At 40.2% G+C, this 25600-nt stretch overlaps 1 protein-coding gene across 3 annotated transcripts in view; it reads right to left on the reverse strand.

Moving 5' to 3' along the window:
* GPR156 (G protein-coupled receptor 156) overlaps window positions 1-25600 on the reverse strand; it is a 132984-nt gene that overhangs the window by 30692 nt on the left and 76692 nt on the right. For 2 of the 3 annotated variants that reach the window (XR_008624849.1, XM_003825161.5), the window contains exons 4-7: window positions 9592-9721; window positions 9236-9346; window positions 2948-3073; window positions 1580-1675 (exon numbers count right to left, since the gene is read on the reverse strand). Coding sequence is in view for 2 of the 3 variants with exons in the window: in XM_003825161.5 (XP_003825209.2) it covers window positions 1580-1675; window positions 2948-3073; window positions 9236-9346; window positions 9592-9721 (463 nt within the window). In the remaining variant the exon portion in view is untranslated. The remainder of the gene's footprint in view (window positions 1-1579; window positions 1676-2947; window positions 3074-9235; window positions 9347-9591; window positions 9722-25600) is intronic. The other variant, XM_055110335.2, reaches the window with a different exon arrangement.

Genomic DNA, 25600 nt, shown 5'->3' on the forward strand with positions numbered 1-25600 from the left:
TAATATCTAACATTTATTGAGCTCTTGCTATGGACCAGGAGCGGCTGAAAACTCTTAACATGCATTAACTCTTTAGAGACAGAACAGTTCTGAGGGGATATTATCATCATCCGCATTTTAAAATTTGGAAACTGAGGCTCAGAGAGGTTAAATGAGGCTCAGGGTCGGCTAGCCAGGGGCGGAGTCAGATTCAAACCCTGATCTGTCACAACTAAAGCTCCTTTGTTAACCATTAGCAAGATTCTGGAGATCAAGAGCTGTTCACTTCCTAGAGTCTTCTTTTAAAAAATATTTCTGTCAAAGTAATATTTGCACATAGTTAAAAAGGAATGTTTCCCTGCCCTAGTCTGGCCCACCCCTAAACCTGTTCCTCACAAGCAACAACTTCTAATACTTTCTTAGTGGTGGAGTGGGTAAAGTTTACCTCCCCCCCTTTTTTTTATTGAGATAGAGTCTCGCTCTGTTGCCCAGGATGGAGTGCAGTGGCGCAATCTTGGCTCACTGTAACCTCTGCCTCCCAGGTTCAAGTGATTCTCCTGCCTCAGCCTCCCGAGTAGCTGGGATTATAGGTGCATACCACCACAGCCAGCTAATTTCTATATTTTTAGTAGAGGCAGAGTTTCACCATGTTTGGCCAGGCTGGTCTCGAACTCCTGACCTTAAGTGATCCACCCACCTCAGCCTCCCAAAGTGCTGGGATTACAGGTGTGAGCCACTGTGCCCGGCCAGAGTTTACCCTTAAAGGGTACTTATTTCTACAAAAACTCCTCCTTTTCCTCTGCCAGTAATCAGTCAACCAGACCTCTCTGCCCTGATAGTCAACAGGTAGTCTGCTGTCAGGCAGGACTTGCTTGTTTATGGAATCAGGACTGCCCTGTACCCCTCAGCACCAGCTCTCTGTCTCCCTAAGCTGAAAACCAGCTGTCCTGTTCTGAGGACCATCCTCAGTGCTCCATGCAGGTATCCTCTACCTTCTGGAAATAATATTCTACTTTTGCCCATCTAACAGAGACAAATGAGTCTAATGGTGAGAGATTTGGGGCAGTATGGGAGACACTGTGAGACAGGTGGAACCCCTCAAAGGGCCCTGTGAATGCTACCATCTGTCTCAGAGCCAGTCTTGCTTCCAACCAGAGGGAGAAAGTCAGGTGGGTGAAAGGCACCAGGACACCTTGGCCCAAATCTTGAAGAAACACACAAGAGACATAATAAGGGCACTTAGGAGAACAAATAAAGCTGGGTCAAATTTCTCCTCATAATTCCTCTTGCAGGGAAGACGAAGGGAAAACTGGTATTGTCAAATCAATTAAGAAACCAGACCAATAAATAGGAGAAACAGTGGGTGAATTCCAGATGATTTGGGGGAGGACTGAATGAGGGAGTCTAAAGAGTTGGAGGGTCTCCCCCAAACAAATACAAATAGAAAAGTAAAAACAGTCATGGCTTTGAAGTTTATGCATCAACAGAGGTCTCCTCTGAGTTCAAGATTCTTTGCAGACATCATCTCGTTAATTCCTGTAATTCCCTCTTCATATCCATTTTCTTGGTGACAGAGACCATATCAGATGTGGTTACCAACCTTGCATCCCCAAATGAGAGCAATCCAAACATCGGAATACCGGGAAGCACAGAAGTGGGTGCTGGTCGAAGTGCAGGACACGTCTTTCCCTATCACCTAGAAGGGACACAGAGTCAGAAGTGGAGGTGCCCACAATTACCAGGAACACAAAGCAGATCTTTGTGAACATCCTGGAGCATGAATTCTTCTACAGTACATGATACCCCCTCAGTATGTAAAAACTGCAGCATTTAGGTGACTCCACTAGAACCTAAATGAGAGTGACTACGTGTTAGGAGAAGAGATGATAAAGTTGGGCTAACAGCTGTGTGCTTGGTGACACTAGGGCTTACCCCTCATTTATGTGCTTTGCTACCCCAATCAAATTAGTGCCTCAACAAAACTATAAACTATTTCATTATGCACCTGCTTTTTGCAAATCATTGAATCCTTAAACATTAATCTTGCAATGTCACGATTCCATGATTCCACTGTATTCCTCAGCCCCTCGTGAGGCTGGAGATATATAATAATTTTTTTTTTTTTTTTTTTTTGGTGGCAGGGTCTCACTCTGTCACCCAGGCTGGAGTGCAGTGGTGCAATCTCAGCTCACTGCAACCTCTGCTTCCTGGGTTCAAGAGATTCTCCTGCCTCAGCTTCCCAAGTAGCTGGGATTACAGGCATATGCCACCACGCCTGGCTAATTTTTGTATTTTTGGTAGAGACATGGTTTCATCATGTTGGCCAGGCTGGTCTCAAACTCCTCACCTCAAGTGAGCTGCCTGCCTCAGCCTCTCAAAATGCTGGGATTACAGGCGTGAGCCACCGTGCCCGGCCATACTTCTTGTTAATTGAATAGTATGTACTGGACATGGTTAAGTCTTTTACCTACATTGTTTCATTTAATCTTTGCCACAACCCTATGAGATAGGTAGTATTATTATCTCAATTTTACCAATTAGGAAACAGACTTAGAGAGGTTACATAACTTTCCCAAGGTCACACAACTGGTGAGCTTGGTAGGGCTGGGATTTGAACCAGGGTTGACTGACTCCAAAGGCCACCTTAAACTACTACCTCCACCTCTACAATTAGGGGAAGGTAACTGCCGATAGCTGAAAGTTTTAATTATTGATAATGTGGAAGTGGCAGAACTGCCAAGCAGATTCCAGCATGCTGATATCTCATTGTATGCCCACAAAGAGACACTCGGGCAGGAGGAGCAGTGGGAGTGGCAGCAGACTAGGGCAAGAATTACATGGAAGCCACAACTCCTGACTCTCCCTCCTCTTGGAGTCCTTTATCTTCTTGTTGCAAGGATGACTCCTGTGTATCCACAGAGGTCAGTCCAGTTTGGGGATGAGATTCCCTAGGGATTTGGCCCCTCACCGTCATACTGACACTGAGAATCTGGAGGCACTGGATGGGATCAGTCAGCACCCACGTCATGAGCAGGATCACATCAGCCATCAACAGGGCTGCCACCAACCCCAGCAACTGCAGGTCTTTGATAATCTGCAAAAGAGTCAAGGTCAAAACTTCTCCTTGTTGACTGGCTAAATGACACAGGGGCTAGAGTATCCCATGTGCTCTCAGCTATATGCTCCAAGGTCAGCCCTCCCAAGGAGCTTCAAATGTAGCTATCAAAAATGAAACAGACACCAAACATTTACAATGACTTCTATGCTGATATCATTATTAGCATTACACATTTCCATTTGTCTAACTTCTTCATATCCTACCTTTTCCCACAAAGGACTCAAGGTGTTTTATAAAATAAATAAACTATTATTTCTATATGTTTATATAAGCACATAGATATGAATGTCACACCACAATGTTAATAACTATTAACTGAGAGGGTGGGACTCAGAGATGCAGGAAGAATCATTAGCATTTTCATTATATACATATGAATTACAGATTGACTTATGATCTTGACTTATGATGGGGTTATGTCTGGATAAACCCATAATAAGTTGAAAATATCATAAGTCAAAAATGCATTTAATACACCTAGGCTACCAAACATTGCAGCTTAACCTAGCCTACCTTTAATGTGCTCAGAACACTTATATTAGCCTACACCTGGGCAAAATCATCTAAAACAAAGCTTAATTTAATTTATAATGAAGTGTTGAATATCTCATAAAATGTATTGACTACTGTGCTGAAAGTGAAAAACAGAGTGGTTGTATGGGTATTTTAAGTATGGTTTCTACTGAATGTGGATTGCTTTCACACCATTGTAAAATAGAAAACCTGTAAGTTGAACTGTTTTATGTCAGGGACCATCCGTATTTGACTTAGGATGAAGAGAATGTGTTAGTTTGTGACTACAAAAATAAAATTGAGAAAAATATATACTGTGATAGGATTAAAATATTTAACAACAGGGAAGAGAGAAAATAAAGGGAATTATGATGAAGGCTCAGATGAAGAGTGTATATATAATAGCATTTACTAATTGGAGCAGAAGAAATGTGGATCTGAGCTTTTGACAACCAGTGAAAAGAAGCACAACCAGTTACGTGATTCAAGGTGTTTGTAAAATTAAAAACAAACCAATTGCCTAATCAAACTGTTCAAAACCAGTGATAAAGGGAAACTACCCAAAGCAAGCAGTGAAGAAAGACACATTTTGTGTAGACATAAAATAAACCTGACACTTCTCATCAGATACAAGGCCAAGTGAGAAGACAGTGCAGGAACATCTTGAAAGTACTAGAAGAAGAAAAGAAAATTTCAGTCTAGAATTCTATACTCAGTAATATATCTTTCAGAAATGAAGGCAAAATAAAGACTTTTTCAGATAATCAAAAGCTGAAAGAATTCAGTAGTAGCACACCCACACTGGAATGTTAGATATCCTTCAGGCAAAGGAAAATAATATGAGATAAAAATGTGGATCTATACAGGAAATTAAGAACACTGGAAATGGTAACTAAACAGAAAAATACATGATTAGTTTTCATTACTTAAATATCATTAAAGAAAATAACAAAATTCAGCATGTTGTCCTGGGTCTTAAAAATAAAAAAATAAAATATTTTTAAAGATAATTGATTTATTAAACAAAAGAATTGCATGGGGCCTATAACATGTAACAGCAAAGATAGGAATGGGGATAAAAGGAAGCATACTATTGTAAGGTACTTATACATGAGTGCCAATTATGCTATTCTATAGAAATTATTCCTGAAATTGAAAAGAAGGGAATAGTTCCCAACTCATTTTATAAAGCCAACATTACCCTGATACCAAAACTAGAAAAATATATTACAAGGCAACCACAGAGCAATATGTATTAAAAACATGAATGTACAAATTCTAAACAAAGTTTTTATAAAAGTGTGTCCAACAATATATGAAGAGGATAATGTATCATGACCAAGTGAAGCTAATCCCAGGGATGGAAGGTTGGTTTGACACCCTAAATCATTTAACATATGGGGAGAGAAAGAGATAATGAGCAGAAGCATAGAGGATTTTTAGGGCAGTAAAACTACTCTGTATGACACTGTAATGGTAGATACATGTCATTGCACATTTGTCCAGACCCATAAAATGTACAACACCAAAAGTGAACCCTAATGTCAAGTACAAACTCTGGGTGATAATGATGTATTAATGTAGTTCCATCAATTGTAATAAGTATATACTCTGATGAGGAATATTGATAATGGGAGAGGCTATGCATGTGTGGGGAAAGACTGTATATGTAAAACCTCTGTACCTTCTGCTCAATTTTTATGTTAACTTAAAACTACTCTAAAAAATAAAGTCGATTGTGTAAGGGTTTAAAAAAAAAACCATTTAACATAATCCACCATGTGAATAAACTAAGAAAAGAAAAACTGTATGATCATCTCAATAGACCCAGAAAAAGCTTTTGACAAAACCCAACATCAGTTCTTGATTAAAACTCTCAGCAAAATAAGAATAGAATAGTACTGCCCCAACTGGATAAATGGAATTTACAATAAAACTACTGCTAATATCATTCTTAGTTTTGACTGTTTTCCCCATAGGATCAAGAATAACAAATATATCTGCTCTCACCACTTCTATTCAGATTGTACTATTGTATCTAGCCAGTGCAATCAGACAAGAGATTAGAAATAAATTATCTTTATTCACTGCTGATATGATCATCTTTGTAGAAAATCTGATAGACTCTATAAAAAAGCTGCTAGAACTAACATGTAGTTTAGCAAGGTTGCAGTATACAAGCTAAGCATATAAAAATTAATTATATTTCTGTGGCCAGGCATGGTGGCTAATGCCTGTAATCCCAGAACTTCGGGAGGCCAAGGAAGGCGGATCATCTGAGGTTGGGAGTTTGAGACCAACCTGGCCAAAACGGTAAAACCTCATCTCTACTAAAAATACAAAAACTAACCAGGTGTGGTAGCAGGCACCTGTAATCCTAGCTACTTGGGAGGCTGAGGTAGGAGAATTGCTTGAACCTGGGAGGCGGAGGTTGCGGTAAGCCGAGATCATACCACTGCACTCCAGCCTAAGCGACAGAGTGAGACTCCATCTCAAAAAAAAATAATAATTATATTTCTATTTATTAGCAACAAACTGGAAAGTGAAATTTAAAAAAATAGTAACATATAAAATAGCATAAAAATATAAAATCCCTAGAAATAAGTTTGATGAAAGATGTGAAAGAGCAATATCGAAAAGTACAAAAAAATGATGGGAAAAATTAAAGACCTAAATAAATGGGTTCATGGGTCAAAGGACACAACATTAGTAAGAAGCCAGTTCTCCATAATTTGATCTATTAGATTCAACATAATCCCAAAAGAATTTTTGTAGAAATCAGTAAACTGAATCAAAAATTCACATGGGCATTCAAAGGACCCAGATTAGCCAAAACAGCATTGAAAGAGAAGTCAAAGAAGTAATACTACCTGATTTCAAGATTTAGTATAAAGCTACAGTAATCAGGGTAATATGGCATTGCTGTTGAGATAGACACATCAGTGAGACAGAATGGAGGGTCCAGAAATAGATCTACACACTTATGGACAACTGATTTAACAAAGGCACAAAGGTAATTCAGTGAAGAAAGGACAATCTTTTCAACAAATGGTGTTGGAATAATCAAATGTCTATATGTAAAAAACTAAAATTCAATCAATACATCATACCATATACCAAAATTAACTCAAAATGGATCATAGGCCTAAATGTCAAAGCTAAAACTCTAAAATTTCTGGAAGTAAACACATGAGAAAACCTTTTGGGGCCTTAAGTTAGGCAAAAATTTCTTAAATATAATACCAAAAACATGATCCATAAAAGAACACATTGGGGCCGGGTGTGGTGGCTCATGCCTGTAATCCTGGAACTTTGGGAGGCTGAGGCTGGTGAATCACTTGAGGCCAGGAGTTTGAGACCAGCCTGGCCAACATGGTAAAGCCCCGTCTCTACTAAAAATACAAAAACAAACAAACAAATAAACAAGAAACCTAAAAACAAAGAACACATTGGTAAATTCAACTTCATCAGAATGAGAAATGTCTTATCTTTGAAAGACATTCTGAAGTAAATGAAAGTAAAAGGAACAAAAGAACAAACTGGAAGAAAATCTTCGCAAATCATACATCTGATAAAGGGTTTGTATCCAGAATATAAAAAGAACTCACAAAACTCAATAATAAGACAACAAAAAATCCAATTTAAAAATGAGTGAGGCTGGGTGTGGTGGCTCACGCCTGTAATCCCAGCACTTTGGGAGGCCAAGGCAGGTGGATCACGAGGTCAGGAGTTCGAGACCAGCCTGGTCAACATGATGAAACCCCATCTCTACTAAAAATACAAAAATTAGCCGGGTATGCTGGTGGGTGCCTGTAATCCCAGCTACTTGGGAGGCTGAGGCAGGAGAATTGCTGGAAACCAGAAGGCAGAGGTTGCAGTGAGCCAAGATCACACCACTGCACTCCGGCCTGGGCGAAAGAATGAAACTCTGTCTCAGAAAAAAAAAAAAAAAATGGGTGGAAGATTTGAACAGAAAGTTTGCCAAAGAAGGTGTATGGATGGCAAATAAGCAAGTGAAGAAATGCTCAATACTGCATTAGAGAAATGCAAATTTGAAAGCATAATGAGATACTACCACACATACCTATTAGAATGCCTAAAATGAAAAAGACTGATCAAATCAAATGTTGCCAAGAATGTGGAGGAAATGGACTCTCATACATTGCTGGTGGAAATGCAGAATGGTACAACCACTTCGAAAAACAGTCTGACCGTTACTTAAGAAGTTAAATATACACTTACCATATGATCCAACCATACTCTTAGGTTTTCACCCAAGAGAAATAAAAGCCTATGTCTAAACAAAGACTTTGTACACGAATGTTCATAGCAGCTTTAATTTTAATCACCACAACTGGCGATAACCCAAACATCCATCTACAGATAAGCAAATTGTGTCTATGCATTGTAATACTACTCAGCAATAACAAAGAAATAACTATTGATGCACACAACATAGATAAATAACTATAATATTCATAAAAACAATTATGTGAGTAAAATAAGCCAGAGAAAACAGAGTCCATACTGCATGGTTCCATTTATGTAAAACTCTGGAAAATGCAAACTCATCTACAGTGACAGAAAGCAAATCAATGATTTTCTGAGGATAGGAACAAGGGATATAAGGATTGGACAGGGGAGGGAGATAACAAAGGGTTGCAAGGAAGCTTTTGAAGATGAGGGATATGTTCATTATGCACCATGTTTCTTGGTTGTATATCCATGTCACAATTTATCAAATCATATGCTTTAAATATGTGCAGTTCACTGCATGTCAGTTATACTTCAGTAAAGCTGTTTAAAAAAGAAATTGGTGTTCTTGAGGGATGAATGCAGTTTTTGTCCTTTTAGGCAATCTTCTTCATAGGTATGGTTGCTCACAGCTGAGCTTTTGGTAAGTATGCACCATGATTCAATAACATTTGCTAAAATAAATTCCCATCATTCCAGAGAAGTAAACACCAACTGAATGATATATTGGGTCTGGGCAAGGCCTATACCCAATGAGGATAATGGTCAGGAATTGAGGTTTGAGCAGTCTCATCAGACAACCTGATAAAATGGGGAAATGTGGTTAAGTTGATGACTGATATCAGGGACATGTCGGTGATCTGGCTGCTACATAACTTAGGGTTGATTCTATCTGCTCTTCTTTGCTCACTGCTTTGGGCACATCCTTCTCAGTACAGAGAACTGCCTTCTACATAGAAAAGAACTGGACTCCAGGGAAGGAAATAACTACTTACTTGCTATAGTTTCTCTGTAATCACTCTTCCTCCCTTCACTTCCAGCTCACACCTGTGCCAAACAACAGTCTCTGGGTATCTTGTTCTGCCTCACACTGGTGCCAGGTATTGGCCAGCTCACATGTCCCCACAGGGCCTGGGGTACATAGGAACCAGAGCCCACGTTTGAAGCCCTATCTTCAACAGCACTGATCCACAGCCTTCCAGACCTGAGGCCTTATGAGGCTGCATGATTCCAGGGTTTGGAATGAGAAACAAGAACTTTGGATGTCCTGAAAGGGGCTAGGCTCAGTAATGTGCATGAGCTTCTCTAGCTGTTAACCAATGCTGAAGCTGCCATCTACAGTCAAGCATTGTGTACTTGCTGCCTACTCACCACTCTCTTGTCCGGGACCCTTTGGGTAAACACCTTGTAGAGTCGCCAGCTCTTTCCCAGAATGGGGCCAAACACAAGGGAGGTCCCAATGCACAGCATGGACAGTCTTGTCTATGGGTGGAAGGGGACAGAAGAGTCACAAGAGGAACCTTTATCAGTTCTCCACACACTCTGATCTGTAGGGTCTGGGTCCCACAGAGCGCACGAGGTACAGAGTGAACCTCACCAAGTGTTCTGGGATTCCCTCGAAAAGTGCCCACTCCAAGGATAAAGGAAACCACCACCCACGGGAGCAGCTGGTTTAAAAAAATAATCAAAACTTTATAGTCAAAACCAAATTTTAAAACTTCACCTACCTGAATGAGAGTTTCCATTGAGCTCCCCACTAAAACATCCTGAATCCCAAAGAGGTAAGCGCTACTGTAAGTGAGACAACTGCCCAGTAAGGTCACAATGTTCAGATTGGGACTGGACATCTTCACAATCCTAGAGGGGATCAGGAAGAAAGACACTTACAGCCATGACCTTTTGCCTTGGGGCCAAAGACCTACGAGACCAAAGCTTCCTCACCAGCATAATCTCCAATGCAGCCTTGGAGTGAAGGACCACTGGGAAGAAACCTCTTTACAGCCCTGTGAAAACTTATGATTTCTTTAAATTTATTTTCAAAAAGAACTAAACTCTGGCACTTATTCCTTGTATAACTCCCAAGTCTTTTAAAAGAAGGATGACTACCTACAAACAGGTGGTATTGGAGAAGAGTTGGGATTTTATCCATGATGTTTATGGTTGCTAGGGGATTGCTATGTGCAGCTTAGTGAATAAATAACCAGCAGGTAGATATCCACAGAGTTTGGAGCCCTTAGAAAGAGGTTTTTTTTTTTTTCATATACTATTTACTTTATTTGATATGTAAACCATTTTCCTCTACTTTTCCAAGAAAGAAAGAGGATAAAGGGATTAGAAGCAGGAAATTGGGGAAAGGCCTTTTCTCAAGTATTAATAGTTTTAGATGAGATTGGAGACAAATTTGAAAGTTAGAGGGAGATGTAAATAATCAGGGTTTCAGACAAATACCCTGGGCACCAACAGAAGTTCAGGATGTGAACTGGTTAACCTAAGGGCAATGCCAGGCTCACACTGGACAGTGACTGATACTAATTAATTACAAGTAACAAGAAGGAAAGACATTGTATTTAAGAATTGTAATCTAAATAGTGTATATAAATGCAACATTTCTACTAATAGTCATTTGATAATTATACTTTGTTATACTTTTATTTTTAAATCATAACTAAGGAGGAGAGCATTCTTACCTATGTCTCTTGATGACATGGCAGACTGCCTTAAAGGCAGGGCCAAGGCAAAACTATCCACTTAGTGAAGCTTGTTCTAACCACAGGCAAAGCACCTAGGAGGCACTAAACAGTTTGGCAGTGCTGGATTTGCAAGCATCATAACCGCCAGGAGCACGGCTTAGTTACTTTGTGTCTGACATTGTAATACATCCATACACACAAGAACACCAAACCACTGTCCCAGGCCCCAGGTACTGTCAGCATAGGCCAGTGAGTCCAGTTGAGCTTAGCCTTGTTTTGGAGGGAAGATTTTTTTCTTTTTCTAAAAGTGAGAGCAACTTTCATGCACACCCTTTTCTAAAATGAGAATAATAATTATACGATCTACCTTCAAAGAGTTGTAAGGATTTAATAAGGCAATATGGCAAAATGCTTGGCACACGGCCTGGCACATAGTAGGCATGTTGCCAACATCAGCTGCTTATATTATAATCTCACTGTCCTCCTCTTCCAGGTTTTAGAAACCTAGGAATCACCTTTTCCTTCTTCTGTTTCTTTATCAGAAACACCCAATCAATTGCCAAGTTTCTTTCATTTCTTCTTCTTTTTTTAATTTTTTTGAGACAGAGTCTTGCTCTGTCACCCAGGCTGAAGTGCAATGGCATGATCTTGGCTCACCACAACCTCTGCCTCCCTGGTTCAAGTGATTCTCCTGCCTCAGCCTCCCGAGTAGCTGGGATTACAGGTGCCCGCCACCATGCCCAGCTAATTTTTGTGTTTTTAGTAGAGACAGGTTTCACCATGTTGGCCAGGCTGGTCTCGCACTCCTGACCTCAAATGATCTGCCTGCCTCGGTCTCCCAAGGTGCTGGGATTACAGGTGTGAGCCACTGTGCCCAGCCTCTTTCACTTCTTATTTCAAAGTCTCTGAGTTTTCTCTCACTCTCCATCCTTTTTTTTTTTTTTGAGACAGAGTCTCTCTCTGTTGCTCAGGTTGGAGTGTAGTGGTATGATCTTGGCTCACTGCAACCTCTGCCTCCTAGGTTCAAGCAATTCTTCTGCTTCAGCCCCCTGAGCAGCTGGGATTACAGGTGCCCACCACCACGCCAGGCTGATTTTTGTATTTTTAGTAGAGAGAGGCTTTTGCCATGATGGCCAGGCTGGTCTCAAACTCCTGACCTCAAGTGATCTGCCTGCCTCAGCCTCCCAAATTTCACTCTCCTTTTTTTTTTTTTTTTTGAGACAATGTCTTGTTCTGTTGTGCAGGATGGAGTGCAGTGGGGCAATCTTGGCTCACTGCAACCTCCACCTCCTAGGTTCAAGTGATTCTCATGCCTCAGTCTCCCCAGTAGCTGGGTTTACAGGCACGCACCACCACACCCATCTAATTTTTGCATTTTTAGTAGAGATGGGGTTTCACCATGTTGGCCGGGCTGGTCTCGAACTCCTGACCTCAGGTGATCCGCCCACCTCGGCCTCCCACAGTGTTGGGATAACAGGTGTGAGCCACCGCGCTTGGCCTCTCCATTCTTGATACCATGTTTATCCAGGATACAATCATGTTAGGAGCAATGGAACTGGGGTTGAGGGTAACAGGTGGGAATACCAGCTCTGCCACTCACAGCTGACTAAGCCTGTCTGACCAGGAAACAGGCTCCTATTTCCTCATCTGGAAAATGAAAATAACATCATCTTTTGTATCTACCCCACAGGTTATTGCAAAGATGAGATGATGTATGTGCCAAAACTGTTTGCAAACTTTAAGATGATGCAAAAATATTACTTTTTAGATTTTTGATGTAACCTTCAGCTCTCAGTAAACACCAATTTTTTCCTGTTCTAGTACATTCTGTACATTACATTCAGATTTATTAATCTTAACATGCCACATTTATATTTAGCAAAAGAGCTACATGTATAAACAACAATCTTCTATGGTTTACCTTAAGTCTCCTGTATCCAAATTTAAGATCTAGCCCTATCATATGATCCACTTATTCATTCAGGTCTGCCTCCTCAGCCTCCATGTCTTCAGATTGTGGACTTATGGAGAGTGATTTTCCTTAATTTCTTTATCTCTCCACAAAAGAAGGGGAATATGTGGTGAATATTAACTACAGAAGTAAGAACAGTGCTAACCAGCAGCTTCACAAAGCATTTTTTAAAGAAAGGTACTACATTAGAGAGACCAGTGCTGACACTGATTCAGAGCAGAGAGTACTGCTGACCTGGCACCGGCTGCACAGGGCAGTCAGAAGTTTGAGCAATGGCACAAGCAGTGGGACTCCTGCAAGACCCATAACCCAGGCCATTCCTCCCCATGGCCATTCTCACATTACTGCACATAAGCCATGACTATCTGATGGTGACCTCGTCACCAAGCAACTGCCTGGATTTCACAGCCACATGTCTGTTTGGTCCAGATCACTGATCGGTACGTTTCTCTCATAATTTTTCTTTGGACCCATTTTATTTGAGTACCACTATACAATCAGTTTTCCTTTGAGTGATACAGTACTACATGAAATCCTGATTGAGGATTCCTTCTCTTTCTGATTTAGTTAAGAGGAACTCAATTTAGTTATTTTCCAGAAAATATACATTGAATAGTTTTCACCTCTCAGACAGTGGTGCTAATTCATTATTCAAATAGACATACTATGGACTTATATATGTATATTGTGATATTTTTCCCGAGCAATCTTACTGAAAACTTGCCTCAGGGAACAAAAGATGAATACAAGATGATTTCCCTTTTTTGTTTGGCCAAGTTAACACCTGTGAAGTCACTGAAAGGTGAATCATCTCCAATTCAGCAGGTGAATTATGTATGTCTGGGGAATGTCTTTGCCACGTTGGTAGGAATTCAGTCACCAATGTCATTTATATTTTTCTATTGAGCTAAAAGATGAAGCCTACATAGCTGAATATTTTAATCAGCCACAAACACATAATTTCCACAAAGCAAATAGATTTCAATATTGTATATTTAATTATAGATAGCCAGTACTATCTAGATTACTTGTCTTCCATTTATGAAGAGTAAAAAGCCTGAATTGGGTTACTGTCAGTCAGAAACAAGGTGAAATTTTTTTTTTAAAGGATTATATAGCTTTCTCATTATCTCTTCCTCTTCATTTATTGAGTGGAAATGTAAGACAAGAACTTGCTTGATTTTTCTATCCTCAAGTGAGGTTTCAATACATATAGATAAATATTGAACTACATCTGCAAAACCTGTATAATTCTGCATTATCATTTCAATAGTCTCTAATGAATTCAGATGCTTAAGCGACATCCACCAGCTCAATGGTATGATGTTGCAAAAACTTTATCAAATGTTAATTTCTCAACTTGGCAGTTTATTTTATTTGAAGTTACTGAGTCTGAAAACATGGCCAGAGAATGGAGCACAAGATACTTGTTGGCATGCTGTGACTAACAGAAAACTTATCCTAAGATGTCACAAGACCATGCTCTCTAAAATGCTATAAAAATTGATGTAAATGGTGTCACTGAGCTTTAACCTATCCAAAACCAAATATGAATGTCTTTCCAAAATGCTTTTTAATAAAACAATTGAAATTTAAATTGTGAAAATTTATCTGATTTCTTTATCAACTTACTGTTTTTGATCTATGCTACAATGGGATTGTAAATCTATCTCAAATAAAACTCCAAACACCTTTATCATAATGTTATCTGATGTGTTTCAGCAAATTTGATCTTTTAATATCTTGCTTATTTCTAATGTATACACTAATCTGCACCCAATTAAAATTCTGCACACCTCAAGCTAATATTAGTGTGACCTCTAACCATTTGTATTTAAAGTATCCATCATAAGGCCTGACCCCGTTCCCTACTCTCGTGCCTGGGCCACCATCCTCGTAGAACATCCTAGGAGATTTCATTAGCTTTTCAGCCTCCAGAGTTCTAAATTATTCAGTCATAATGATTTCACTTTATTCCTCTTCAGACACCCATCCCCAGGTTACACTCTGGGTCTTAGGGTCACTCAGAATGGTTCCCCTTCAGGAATTGCAAACACCAATATCCCAATACCAATTTGACTACAATCTGTTCAAAATTTAACTCCAAGTCTCCCTCTCAATTGCTCACCTTCTTCCCCATTTCAGATAATGGCAACTCCACCTTTCAATTTGCCTGGACCAAAAACCTTGGAGTCATCCTGACTCTTGCTCACCACCCACATCCAATCTGTCATAAATCTTGTTGGCTCTATCCTCGAAATACATCCAGAATCTAACTCCTTCTCACCACCTCTGCTGCCACCACCTGATCAAAGTCTTACTTTGCATTTCTTATTTGGATTATTGCAATAGCCTCCTAACTGGTCTCCCTGCTTCTACCCTGGCACTTCCCTCAAGTCTATTTTCAACATAGCAGCTAGAGTAATCCATTAAAGAGAAATAAGATCACATCACTTCTCTGCTCAAAACCCCACAATGACTCTCTATTTCCCAGAGGGAAAGCCAGTCTTTACCAGAGTCTACAAAGCCTACACACTTGATCCCTGTTGTTTCTTGACCTCATTTCTTACATCTTCTCCAGGCCCACTCCACTCCAGCCACTCAGCCTCCTTGCTTTTCCTTGAAAACACCAGGCACTCACACACTGCGAGGCTTTGAAGTGGCTGTTCTCTCTGCCTGGAATATTTCAATACATGTATCTGCATAGCTCATCCTCTTTCTCTCCTGATTGCATGTTCATATGTTACCTTCTCAACCAGAGCTATGATGACAACCCTATTTAAAATTATACCCTATCCTCGGAATTCTGAATCCTTATTCTGCTCTATTCTCTTCCCCTGCCCCCATCCAACCATAGTACTTATTACCTTTTAACATATTACATAATTTACTTGTTTATTATTATGATTTTATTTATTGTTTCCTCCTCCCAATAGCATTGTGCATGATGCACTCTCAGAACTAGAACACTACCTGGACATTGAAGGCACTCAATAAACATTTGAGGAATAAATGAGTGAGCATCCTATCCTCCAGCCCTCTCGTGTGCTTACTCCTACCACATTTGTACATTGACAGCCTACAGACCTCCAGTCACTTGGTTCTTTTGCTTCCTCATAGTTTATCAGTCTCTCTTCCTATCTCTACCTAATTTCAGATCCCTGGTTGGTCATCTGAACTGTTCTCTCAATAACATCCGATTCCCTTTTCAAACAAGCCCTTCTGCAGCATCTGCCCAATAAAACTCACATCAGAGCCACAATCCATTGTCTGCTTTTGCATCCGGGCAGCTGAGTGATGCAGGAGAAAAATTAGACAACCTTGCAGATTGTTGCCACCAAAACTGACGTTCTCCAACATCAATCTGCCAAGCTTACTGTGCCATCTATCTTTTTATTTATTCTGAGTTATTTCTTTACATTTTCTTTGTGAGTGACTCACCTCACAGGACTCACAGAAACAAGAGCATGTATCTGTCTGGATGATGCCCTCAGTCTAGGTTTGGTGCCATCCTCTATGTCCCTAAAACACCCCAGGGTCTATGTGCATCAGTACAATTGTCATGTTATATTACCACCTTTTAATGTTAGTTCCACCGGACAGTTTCTACTCCTCAAAAGCCAGGCTGTTTCTTATTCTATAACCCACACCATAGTACGGTCTTTGGAAAATGGTAAGTGTTCCATAACCATCTGTTGAATGAATTCATTAATGGATATGGAAACTCCTTCTCTTCTTCTTTCTTTGTCCTCTTCCCTAATCTTATTTTTCCCTGGCAAAGCACTCCCCTATTAGGCAGAAGGCTGAGGGCTAAGCATGTGTGCCATACGGCTCTTAAAGTACTAGAGATCTGTGAGAGTTGGGGGAGAGTTAGGAACTGGTTCAATGCCTCTGTGTTAGGAGGGGCACATTCTGGGTAATTGTAGTGGTTTCAGGGGGATCCCCACAGTCCCCTGGAATGGCTGAGAATTCCTTGGAATTAGTGAACACAAGGGCCAGAGATATTTGGGGGGCTCTGAGTGCTGTGGATGCTGTGGACTTCCATAGACACTGAGTTTTCACCACTTAAACAAATTTGCACACCCCAAACTCTCACTAAAAAGCTTTGCATTCTGGGTAAGCCCTTCTTTTGCTTCCCCTCTTAGCACAGAGCTGAAAAGAGCCTAAAAATAAACGAGAGAAAGCATCCTAACAGGATGCCTGTAAAGCTTTTTCCTCTCATTCTTTTTGTTTCTAGGAAAGTGCAGCACCTTGAAGGAGTGTATATTCACATATGCACTGCGTATATGTTTACTTGTCTCCAGTGAGATAGGGCCACTTGAAAGATTCTTTGCCAATGGCTGAATTCTTGCTGGAGAATTCTCCCAGGAAATGCTTTTGTCCAATATGTTTCTTACGTCATGTGTTGAGAGCCATGCAGGCCCAGAGATACGATGATAGCCCTTGTCAAGCAATTGATGGATGAAATCTCATCTTCACGACCACACAGATTACAGACTCTCAGCAGACATCTGCATCAGAGGTTAACAACATGCAACCCACCCCCAGGCTTCAGAAAATCTGCTGATCACGGACTGAGTTGCTGCTTGCAGCTAGGCTAGGAAGCAGGCCTTTTTACACCCTTGAAGCCAATAAATTATAACTTTTTACATCCTTGAAGCCAGTAAATTTGTAAATTATGTTTTGTCATGAGCCAAACACTCAGCACTGCCTCTTGTCCTGGGTGGGCCTGGCCTTTCCAAATCGGCCTGCTTTCCTGTAGTCCTGCTTTGTTTCACATGGAGAGAGTGAGCTCCTTACCCCGCACTGTCAGTTCAGGCCCACAGCTGCTGAAGTTGCACCTGTAAGAACAAAGACATTCTGCCCACAGAATAGCTGAATGGTTAGCAGTGCTTGGACCTGATGAAACCAAAGGTCTCTTCTAGCTTCTCCCTTCTCAAGTTATGCCAGAGACAGTTGTTTTTTTTCTTTTTTCTTTTTTAGACAAAGTCTCACTCTGTTGCCCAGGCTAGAGAGCAGCCAGGCTGGAGAGGCGATCTCAGCTCACGGCAACCTCCACCTCCCGGGTTCAAGCGATTCTCGTGTCTCAGCCACCCCAAGTAGCTGGGATTACAGGCACGTGCCACCATCCCTGCCTAATATTTGTAATTTTAGTAGAGATAGGGTTTCACCATGTTGGCCAGGCTGATCTCAAACTCCTGGGCTCAAGTGACCCGCCTGCCTCGGCCTCACAAAGTGCTAGGATTACAGGCATGAGCCACTGCTCCCAGCCCAGAGACAAATTTCTTTTCTCTATCCTTGGCTTATTAATAAGCTGGTTACACTTTGCATTTCTGTCTCTCTTTCTTAACCAGGAAGGGCAGGCTGACTTGGTTTACCAGAGGTGCAATAGAATTTACACCCAAATCAATCAAATAAACAAAATATTTAGCTATAAGTGTGAAAGAAGACTTGCTAAATATCGTGCCCCCAAATTCCCCTTTAGCAAATGACCTTGTTTTCCCCATGCTTTATGAGTTATTGCTTTAATGATCTTCATGTGTCAAACATTAATTCAACAATTCCTAAATACTAACTTGCCAAGGTATTAAGAACCAGTGATAGGAAGGCAAAGGAGATATAATCTCTGCTATCAGCATATTAGGACACCACATCCTTGGTTTCTGACCTTTTCATTGCAAATACAATTTTCTTATTTGTTCTTTTTCTTTAAAATAGAATAAAATTTTAATTTAATATTAGAAGTTACCAGTATCCACTAGGCCATTTGACAAAAATCTACATTCCTGAATCTATGTGTACTATACATATTAATATGTGAATATACATATAAATTGACAGTGTACAAATTTCAGCATTCACAGCTCCCTTGGACTATAAACAGGCCTAAGGATCAACTTATTTTTTCTTTCTTTTTTAATTTTACTTTAAGTTCTGGGATACATAGGCAGAATGTGCAGGTTTGTTACATAGGTATACATGTGCCATGGCGGTTTGCTGCACCTATCAACCCATCATCTAGGTTTTAAGCCCCACATGCATTAAGTATTTGTCCTAATGCTCTCCCTCCCCTTGCCCCCCAACCCCCAACAGGCCTCGGTGTGCGATGTTCCCCTCTCTGTGACCATGTGTTCTCATTGTTCAACTCCCACTTATGAGTGAGAACATGCGGTGTTGGGTTTTCTGTTCCGGTGTTAGTTTGCTAGGATCAACTTTTTAATTTAATTTAATTTAATTTTTGAGACAGAGTTTCACTCTCTCATCTAGGCTGGAGAGTACTGGCATGATCTTGGCTTACTGCAACATTTATCTACTGGGCTCAAGCGATCCTCCCACCTCAGCTTCCCAAGTAGCTGGCACTACAAGTGCATGCCATCACACCCAGTTAATTTTTATTTTTTTGCAGAGACAAGGTCTCATTGTTACCCAGGCTGGTCTCAAACTCCTGGACTCAAGCAATCCTCCCATCTTGGCCTCCCAAAGAGTTGGGATTACAGGAGTGAGCCACCTCTCCTGGCCAGGATCAACTTTAAAAGCATCCTTGCAACTATTTTAAAAGCTGAAATATGGAAATTTGGATATAAGACTAAATGCCCACTATCTCATTATATAATGGCTGAAGTTTAGGAACAGTAGTGAAAAAGCATAGTGATAAATTCAAGATAAGTTGGTGACGAGGAGGGGGAAAAAGCCCCAAAGGATACCCTTACTGGAAAGGAAGTTTGTGTGGCTTTACTTAGGAATATTATGGGCACATTCTGCTTTGTTTGTTTATCTTCAAAAAATTAGTTTCTGAATGTATTTTTGCCATATCTCATGCAATTATAATATATTTTAGATGAGCTTTTAAATGCAGTGGGGAAAACACTAGACACACACACAAAATCCTCTTTTCGCCTAGAACCTCAGACTCTAGGTTACAACCCTGGCATGTGTTGTAATTTATGAGGCGATGGTTTCAACTTCCTTTCTCCGTTTAGCTGCAGGAAAAGGCCTTGAGCAATTCCTGGCAGGAGACTTGTAGCTCTTCCAAAAGGGCAGAGCAGATGTCCTGATTTTAAGTAGGGCATGAAGCACAAGCACAATTGGCCATAGGAAACATCCAATCACAAGGAGTCACTGCTAAAGTAGAATATTATGGGCTTCCAGGTGACATGTAAATTGATCTCTTTGAGGCAGGAAAGATTGCCTGCCATACTGGGGAAGATTCCTCTTTCCTCTTTTTTTTTTTTTTTTTTTTTTTTTGAGACGGAGTTTCGCTCTTGTTGCCCAGGCTGGAGTGCAGTGGCGCGATCTCGGCTCGCCGCAACCTCCACCTCCCAGGTTCAAGCGATTCTCCTGCCTCAGTCTCCCGAGTAGCTGAGATTACAGGTGTGCACCACTATGCCCAATTTATTTTGTATTTTTAGTAGAGATAGGGTTTCTCCATGTTGGTCAGGCTGGTCTCAAACTCCTGACCCCAGGTGATCCGCCTGCCTCGGCCTCCGAAAGTGGTGAGATTACAGGCATGAGCCACTGCACTCGGCCTCTTTCCTCTCTTTCTTATCTTCAATTCTGTGGCAGAACTCCGGGCCTTGGTGTATCTTGGAATCTGAGAGGAATCCTGAACAGTGACAGCTGCTGGAATGGTTCCCCATTAAGCCAGAATCTAGGAATTCATGATGTTAGGACTGGGTTTTACTCAGCTTTGTCCCCATCAGCACCTTCTACAAGGCCCCGAGCCTAGTAGAAACTTATTAAATGCCTGTTACACTGCATAAATCATTAGAATTAGAAGGTTCAGTACTTGGAAGAGATGAAAGGAAGCGTGCTGTACAGGAAGGCCTTGCTTGCTCCCACCTATCTCTCCACAGCAGGACTGGAGTCCTTGGGTTCTGAGGAACACAGTTTGAAAATCAGTGATCTGACCTGATTCCTTCATTTTTAGATGAAGAAATTTGCATGCTGTTTTATCGCCAGATAGGGACCATGTTGGGACAGCAAATCCAGATGTCCTGACTCCTGGTTTCCTTCAGTGTTCTTTCACTTCCCACTAGTGGACCCAACTGCCTGGGGCCTGTTTTCATCACACTGATTAATGAAGACCCAGGGTCTTCCTGCCCTAGTTTCTAACGTCCTGTAGTAGTGCTGGTAGGCCAAGAATTTTCACCTGCCTCCTCAACTGAGGATCCACAAAGCCCCCATTTATAGCCGGCAGTGTCAACAAGAGGAGACAGAGAGGAAGCCATGAATCTCCCGGGGGGCACAGAGCCTGCAGAGCCTCCTGCTGGGTTTTGCCTGCCCCTTTAGATTCTGACTGCTGGCTTGAACCTTGGACCTTGGCACAATTTCCATGATGCCTCTCGGATTTATCTACTGACTGAACTCCAGACTGAATTCTTGCTACAATCAGCTTTGGGTTCTTGGTTTCTGTCATCGTCTGGTGTCTCCACTGGCTTCAGCAATGGCCTGGAAGTGTCTGCGCCAGGCTGTGGCAGGAGTTGTAGAGTCTGACCATGTAATGTGATGTAAAAAGAACAACTAATAGACAATATGTATGTGTTTAAGCATCTTTTATGGATTACTACTGAGGTAACAGTGTAGTGGAAAGAGCTTGGGCTTTGCCATCAGACTGCCTAGGTTTACTGTGTTGTTTATAGATGTTGGAGATTTGCCTAACCACTCTGAAGCAGTTTCCTCATCTGAAAATGGGGAAAATAGTATTTATCCTGCATGCTATAAAGGTTAGAAATAGTGTATTTAAAGTGCAAAGCACATAAAAGACATGTAATAGAAAGTAACAACTATTTTAATTTAAATTGTATTTACATATATAGGGACTGAGGGCTGATATAATTTATGAGTTGGAAGCATTGAAGGATCCTGAAGAAACTTTAGTCAAAAATTACATTATGGTCAGAATCATCTGAGTGTATTATTGTTACGTCTTAGAAAATTGGTAATGGCATAGAATAGTATTAAAAAGAGTAGCCAACACTGATTATCTATGTGCTAGGTGGTTGCTAAGCGCTCTACATAGACAATCTAATGTAATCAGCTTTCAGAGTTAAGTAGTATCATTACCCCTGTTTTTAAATAGAGAAACAGGGTATAGCAAAGTTCAATAGAACAATCAAGCCACTGGATTTGAGGCTGGGTTTGATTCCAGAGCCTGAGTTCTTATGCCATTTAATCTTTCACTGCACACATAACCTTTTGTGACCATTGTTAAAGAGGAACCCTTTTCCCCTTCTCTCCGTTTTCCCTATTGAGAAAATGGAGGCCTATTGAGGAGAGATTCCGGCCCCCTTCCCCATATGGGAAGCTGATGAGAAGGAAGCTTTCATTTCCCTTTCCACCTTAGTATTAGCTCCTCCCCAAGCCAGGAGTGACCTGTTTGAGAGGCCTGGCCCACGTTCTACCAAATGTTCTTCAAGGCAAGAATCTCCACTTCCCTTTACCCCTTTCCCACCTCCACCAGGCAGTGAGCTCTCCACTTCCTGGGTCCTGTTTTAGCATTATGTCAAGCAGTGCTTTCTAATTTAGCTTTTGTCAGAAATCCCTGTGCTTTATTTTTCTCAAAAGCTTTTCATTTTGAAATTATTTAAGACTCACAAGAGGTTGCAAAAACAGTACAGAGAGTTCCTGTGTATCCTTCGCCCAGCTTTCCCCAATAACATCGTACATAACCAGAGTTCATGATCAAAATCAGGAAATTGACATTAGTGCAATACTATTATGTAAACTACAGACTCTATTTAAATTTCATCAGTTTTTATGTGCACTTTGTGTGTGTGTGTGTGTAGTCCTATGAAATTTATCACATATATAGATTTCTATGAAATTCACCACACGAAACCACCATCATAATCAGGATAGTGAACTGTTCCATCACACATACACACTTATAAAACACAACTCTCTCATGCTATCCTTTATAGTGACACGCTTCCCCAACCTAACTCCTAGGAACCACTAACCCATTCTCCATCACTATAAATTTGTCTTTTAAGAATGTTGTATAGAACTGGACTCTTACAGTGTGTAAGCTTGTGAGACTGACATCTGTCACGCAGCATATGCCCTTGAGCTCCATCCAAGTTGTTGCATGTATCAATACTTTGTCCCATGTTTATTGCTAGATAGTATTCCATTGTATGGATGTCCCACAGTTTATCCATTCACCTGTTGAAGGATATTTGGGTTTCCAGTTTTTTTCTCCCAGCTTTATTAAGGCAGAATTGACAAATATTATATATTTATGGTATACAACATGGTATTTTGATATTTGTATACATTGTGAAATAATTAAAATTATTAAATCAATTTAATCAACATCCATCACTGCACATACTTATCTTTTTTTATGGTGAGAACATTTAAGACATACTCTCTTGGAATTCTTCAAGTATACAACACGTTATTACTAATTATAGACACTATACTGTATAGCTCTCCACAACTTATCTGTCCTACCTGGAACTTTGTGCTCTTTGATCTGACCAACATCTCTCCATTTCTGTCAACCACCTCCACCCTAGTCTGTGGCAACTACCATTCTACTCTCTGCTTCTACGAGTTCAACTTTTTTAGATTCCACATGTAAGTGAGATCATGTAGTATTTGTTTTTCTATGTCTTGCTTATTTCACTTAGCATAATGTCTTCCAGGTTCATCCATGTTTTTGCAAATGCCAGGATTTCCTTCTTTAAGACTAAATAGTACTCCATCGTGTGTGTGTATGTGTACATATATATCTCACATTTTCTTTATCCATTCATTAGTAAATGAACACTTAGGTTGGTTCCATATCTTGGCTATTGGGAATAATGTTGCAGTGAACATGGGAGTGCAGGTATCTCTTTCATACACTGATTTCATTTCCTTTAGATATACACCCAGAAGTAGAATTGCTTGATTATATGATAGTTCTATTTTTAATTTTTTGAGGAACCTCCATACCATTTTCCATAATAGTTGTACTAATTTACATCCTCACAAATAGTGTATAGGGTTCCCTTTTCTCCAAATCCTCCCCAACTCTTGCTATCTCTCTTTTTCATAAGAGCCATTCTAACAGGTATGAGCTAATAACTCATGGTTTTAATTTGCATTTCTTGATGATCAGTGATGTGAGAATTTTTTCATATACCTGCTGGACATTTGTATGTTTTCTTTTGAGAAGTGTCTATTCAGGTCCTTTGTCCACTTTTTATTGGATTATTTGTTTTCTTGCTATTGATTTGAGTTCCTTATAGTCTTTGAATATTTACCCCTTACCAGATGTATGGTTTGCAAATATTTTCTCCCATTCTGTAGGTTGTCTCTTCACTCTGTTTATTGTTTCCATTGCTGTGCAAAAACTTTTTAGTTTAATCCCATTTGTCTATTTTTTGTTTTGTTGCCTGTGCTTTTGGGGCCGTAACCAAAAAATCATTGCCCGGACCAATGGCAGGAGCTTTTCTCCTGTGTTTTCTTCTGATAGTTTTTACAGTATCAGGTCATACATTTAAGCTTTTAATTCATTTTTGAGTGGATTTTTTGTATATGGTATAAGGGTCCAATGTCCAATTTCTTTTTTTTTTTTTTTTTCAAGACAGGGTCTCTCTCTGTTGCCCAGGCTGGAGTGCAGTGGTGCGATCTCAGCTCACTGCAACCTCTGCCTCCTGGGTCCAAGTGATTCTCCTGCCTCAGCCTCCCAAGTAGCTGGGATTACAGGTGCATGCCACCATACCTGGCTAATTTTTGTATTTTTAATAGAGACAGGGTTTCACCATGTTGGCCAGGCTGGTCTCCACTCTTGACCTCAAGTGATCGGCCCACCTTGGCCTTCCAAAGTGCTGGGGTTACAGGCGTAATTTCATTCTTTTGCATGTGGATACATAGTTGTCCCAACACCATTTATTGAAGAGGCTGTCCTTTCTCTTTTGTGTTTTCTTGGTACTTTTGTCAAAAATCAACTGACTGTAAGTGGATGGATTTATTTTTGGGCTCTCTATTCTGTTCCATTGGTTTGTCTGTTTTTATGCCAGCATCATGCTGTTTTGATTACTATAGCTTTATAGTAGATTTTGAAATTAAATAGGCTAGGGTGATACCTCCAGCTTTGTTCTTATTGGTGAAGATTGTTTTGGCTATTTGGGGTCTTTTCTGGTTCCATAAGAATTTTAGTTTTTTTCATATTTCTGTGAAAAACACCATCAGAATTTTGGTAAGATTGCATTGCATTTGTAGATTGCTTTGGTAGTATGGCTATTTTAACAATATAAATTTTTTCAATCCATGAATATGGGATATCTTTCCATTGATTTGTGCCTTCCTCATTTATTTCATCAGTGTTTTATAGTTTTCAGTGTATAGGTCTTTCATCTTTTAGGTAAAATTTTTTCCCAAGTTTTCATTTTTTGATGCGATTACAAATGGAATTGTTTTCTTGATTTCTTTTTTGATTGTTAATGTTTCCAGTTTTTGACTATTACAAACAAAGCTGCTAAAAACATTTGCATACAGCTTTTTGTGTGAACATACATAGTTACTTCTCTAGGGTAAATACACAGGAGTGAAACTGCTGAATCGCACAGTGAGGGAATAATTTTATAAGAAACTTCTAAGTGTTTTCCAGAGTAGGTACATCAGCAATGTATGAGAGATTCAGCTTCTCTGCATCCTTGCTGACATTTGTTTTATTTATTTTTTTAAAAACTTTTATTTTAAGCTCAGGGGTACAAGTGTATATTTGTTACATAGGTAAATTAGTATCATTGGAGTTTGCTGTACAGATTATTTTATCACCCAGGTATTAAGCCTAGTACCCGTTGGTTATTACTTTGCTGACATTTGTTATTGTCAGTGTGTAAGCTTTTGGTTTCTGTGGTGTGTATCGACCTTTAAGAGTAGATGCCTTGGACACCATTTGATCTTAGCCCTCTCTATTTACTCTAGCTAGACTGAATCCTGGAGGGAAGGGGGTATATTTTAGTATGCTGAATTCTTATCAAGCACTTGTTATGTGCTAGACACTATGGCAGGTGTCAGAACACAGCACCATTGTATTTGACTCTGGGGACTCACAACTTAGCAGACCAGATAAATAAG

The sequence above is a fragment of the Pan paniscus genome, chromosome 2 (genome assembly GCF_029289425.2).
Source record: "Pan paniscus chromosome 2, NHGRI_mPanPan1-v2.0_pri, whole genome shotgun sequence".
Taxonomy (NCBI): domain Eukaryota; kingdom Metazoa; phylum Chordata; class Mammalia; order Primates; family Hominidae; genus Pan; species Pan paniscus.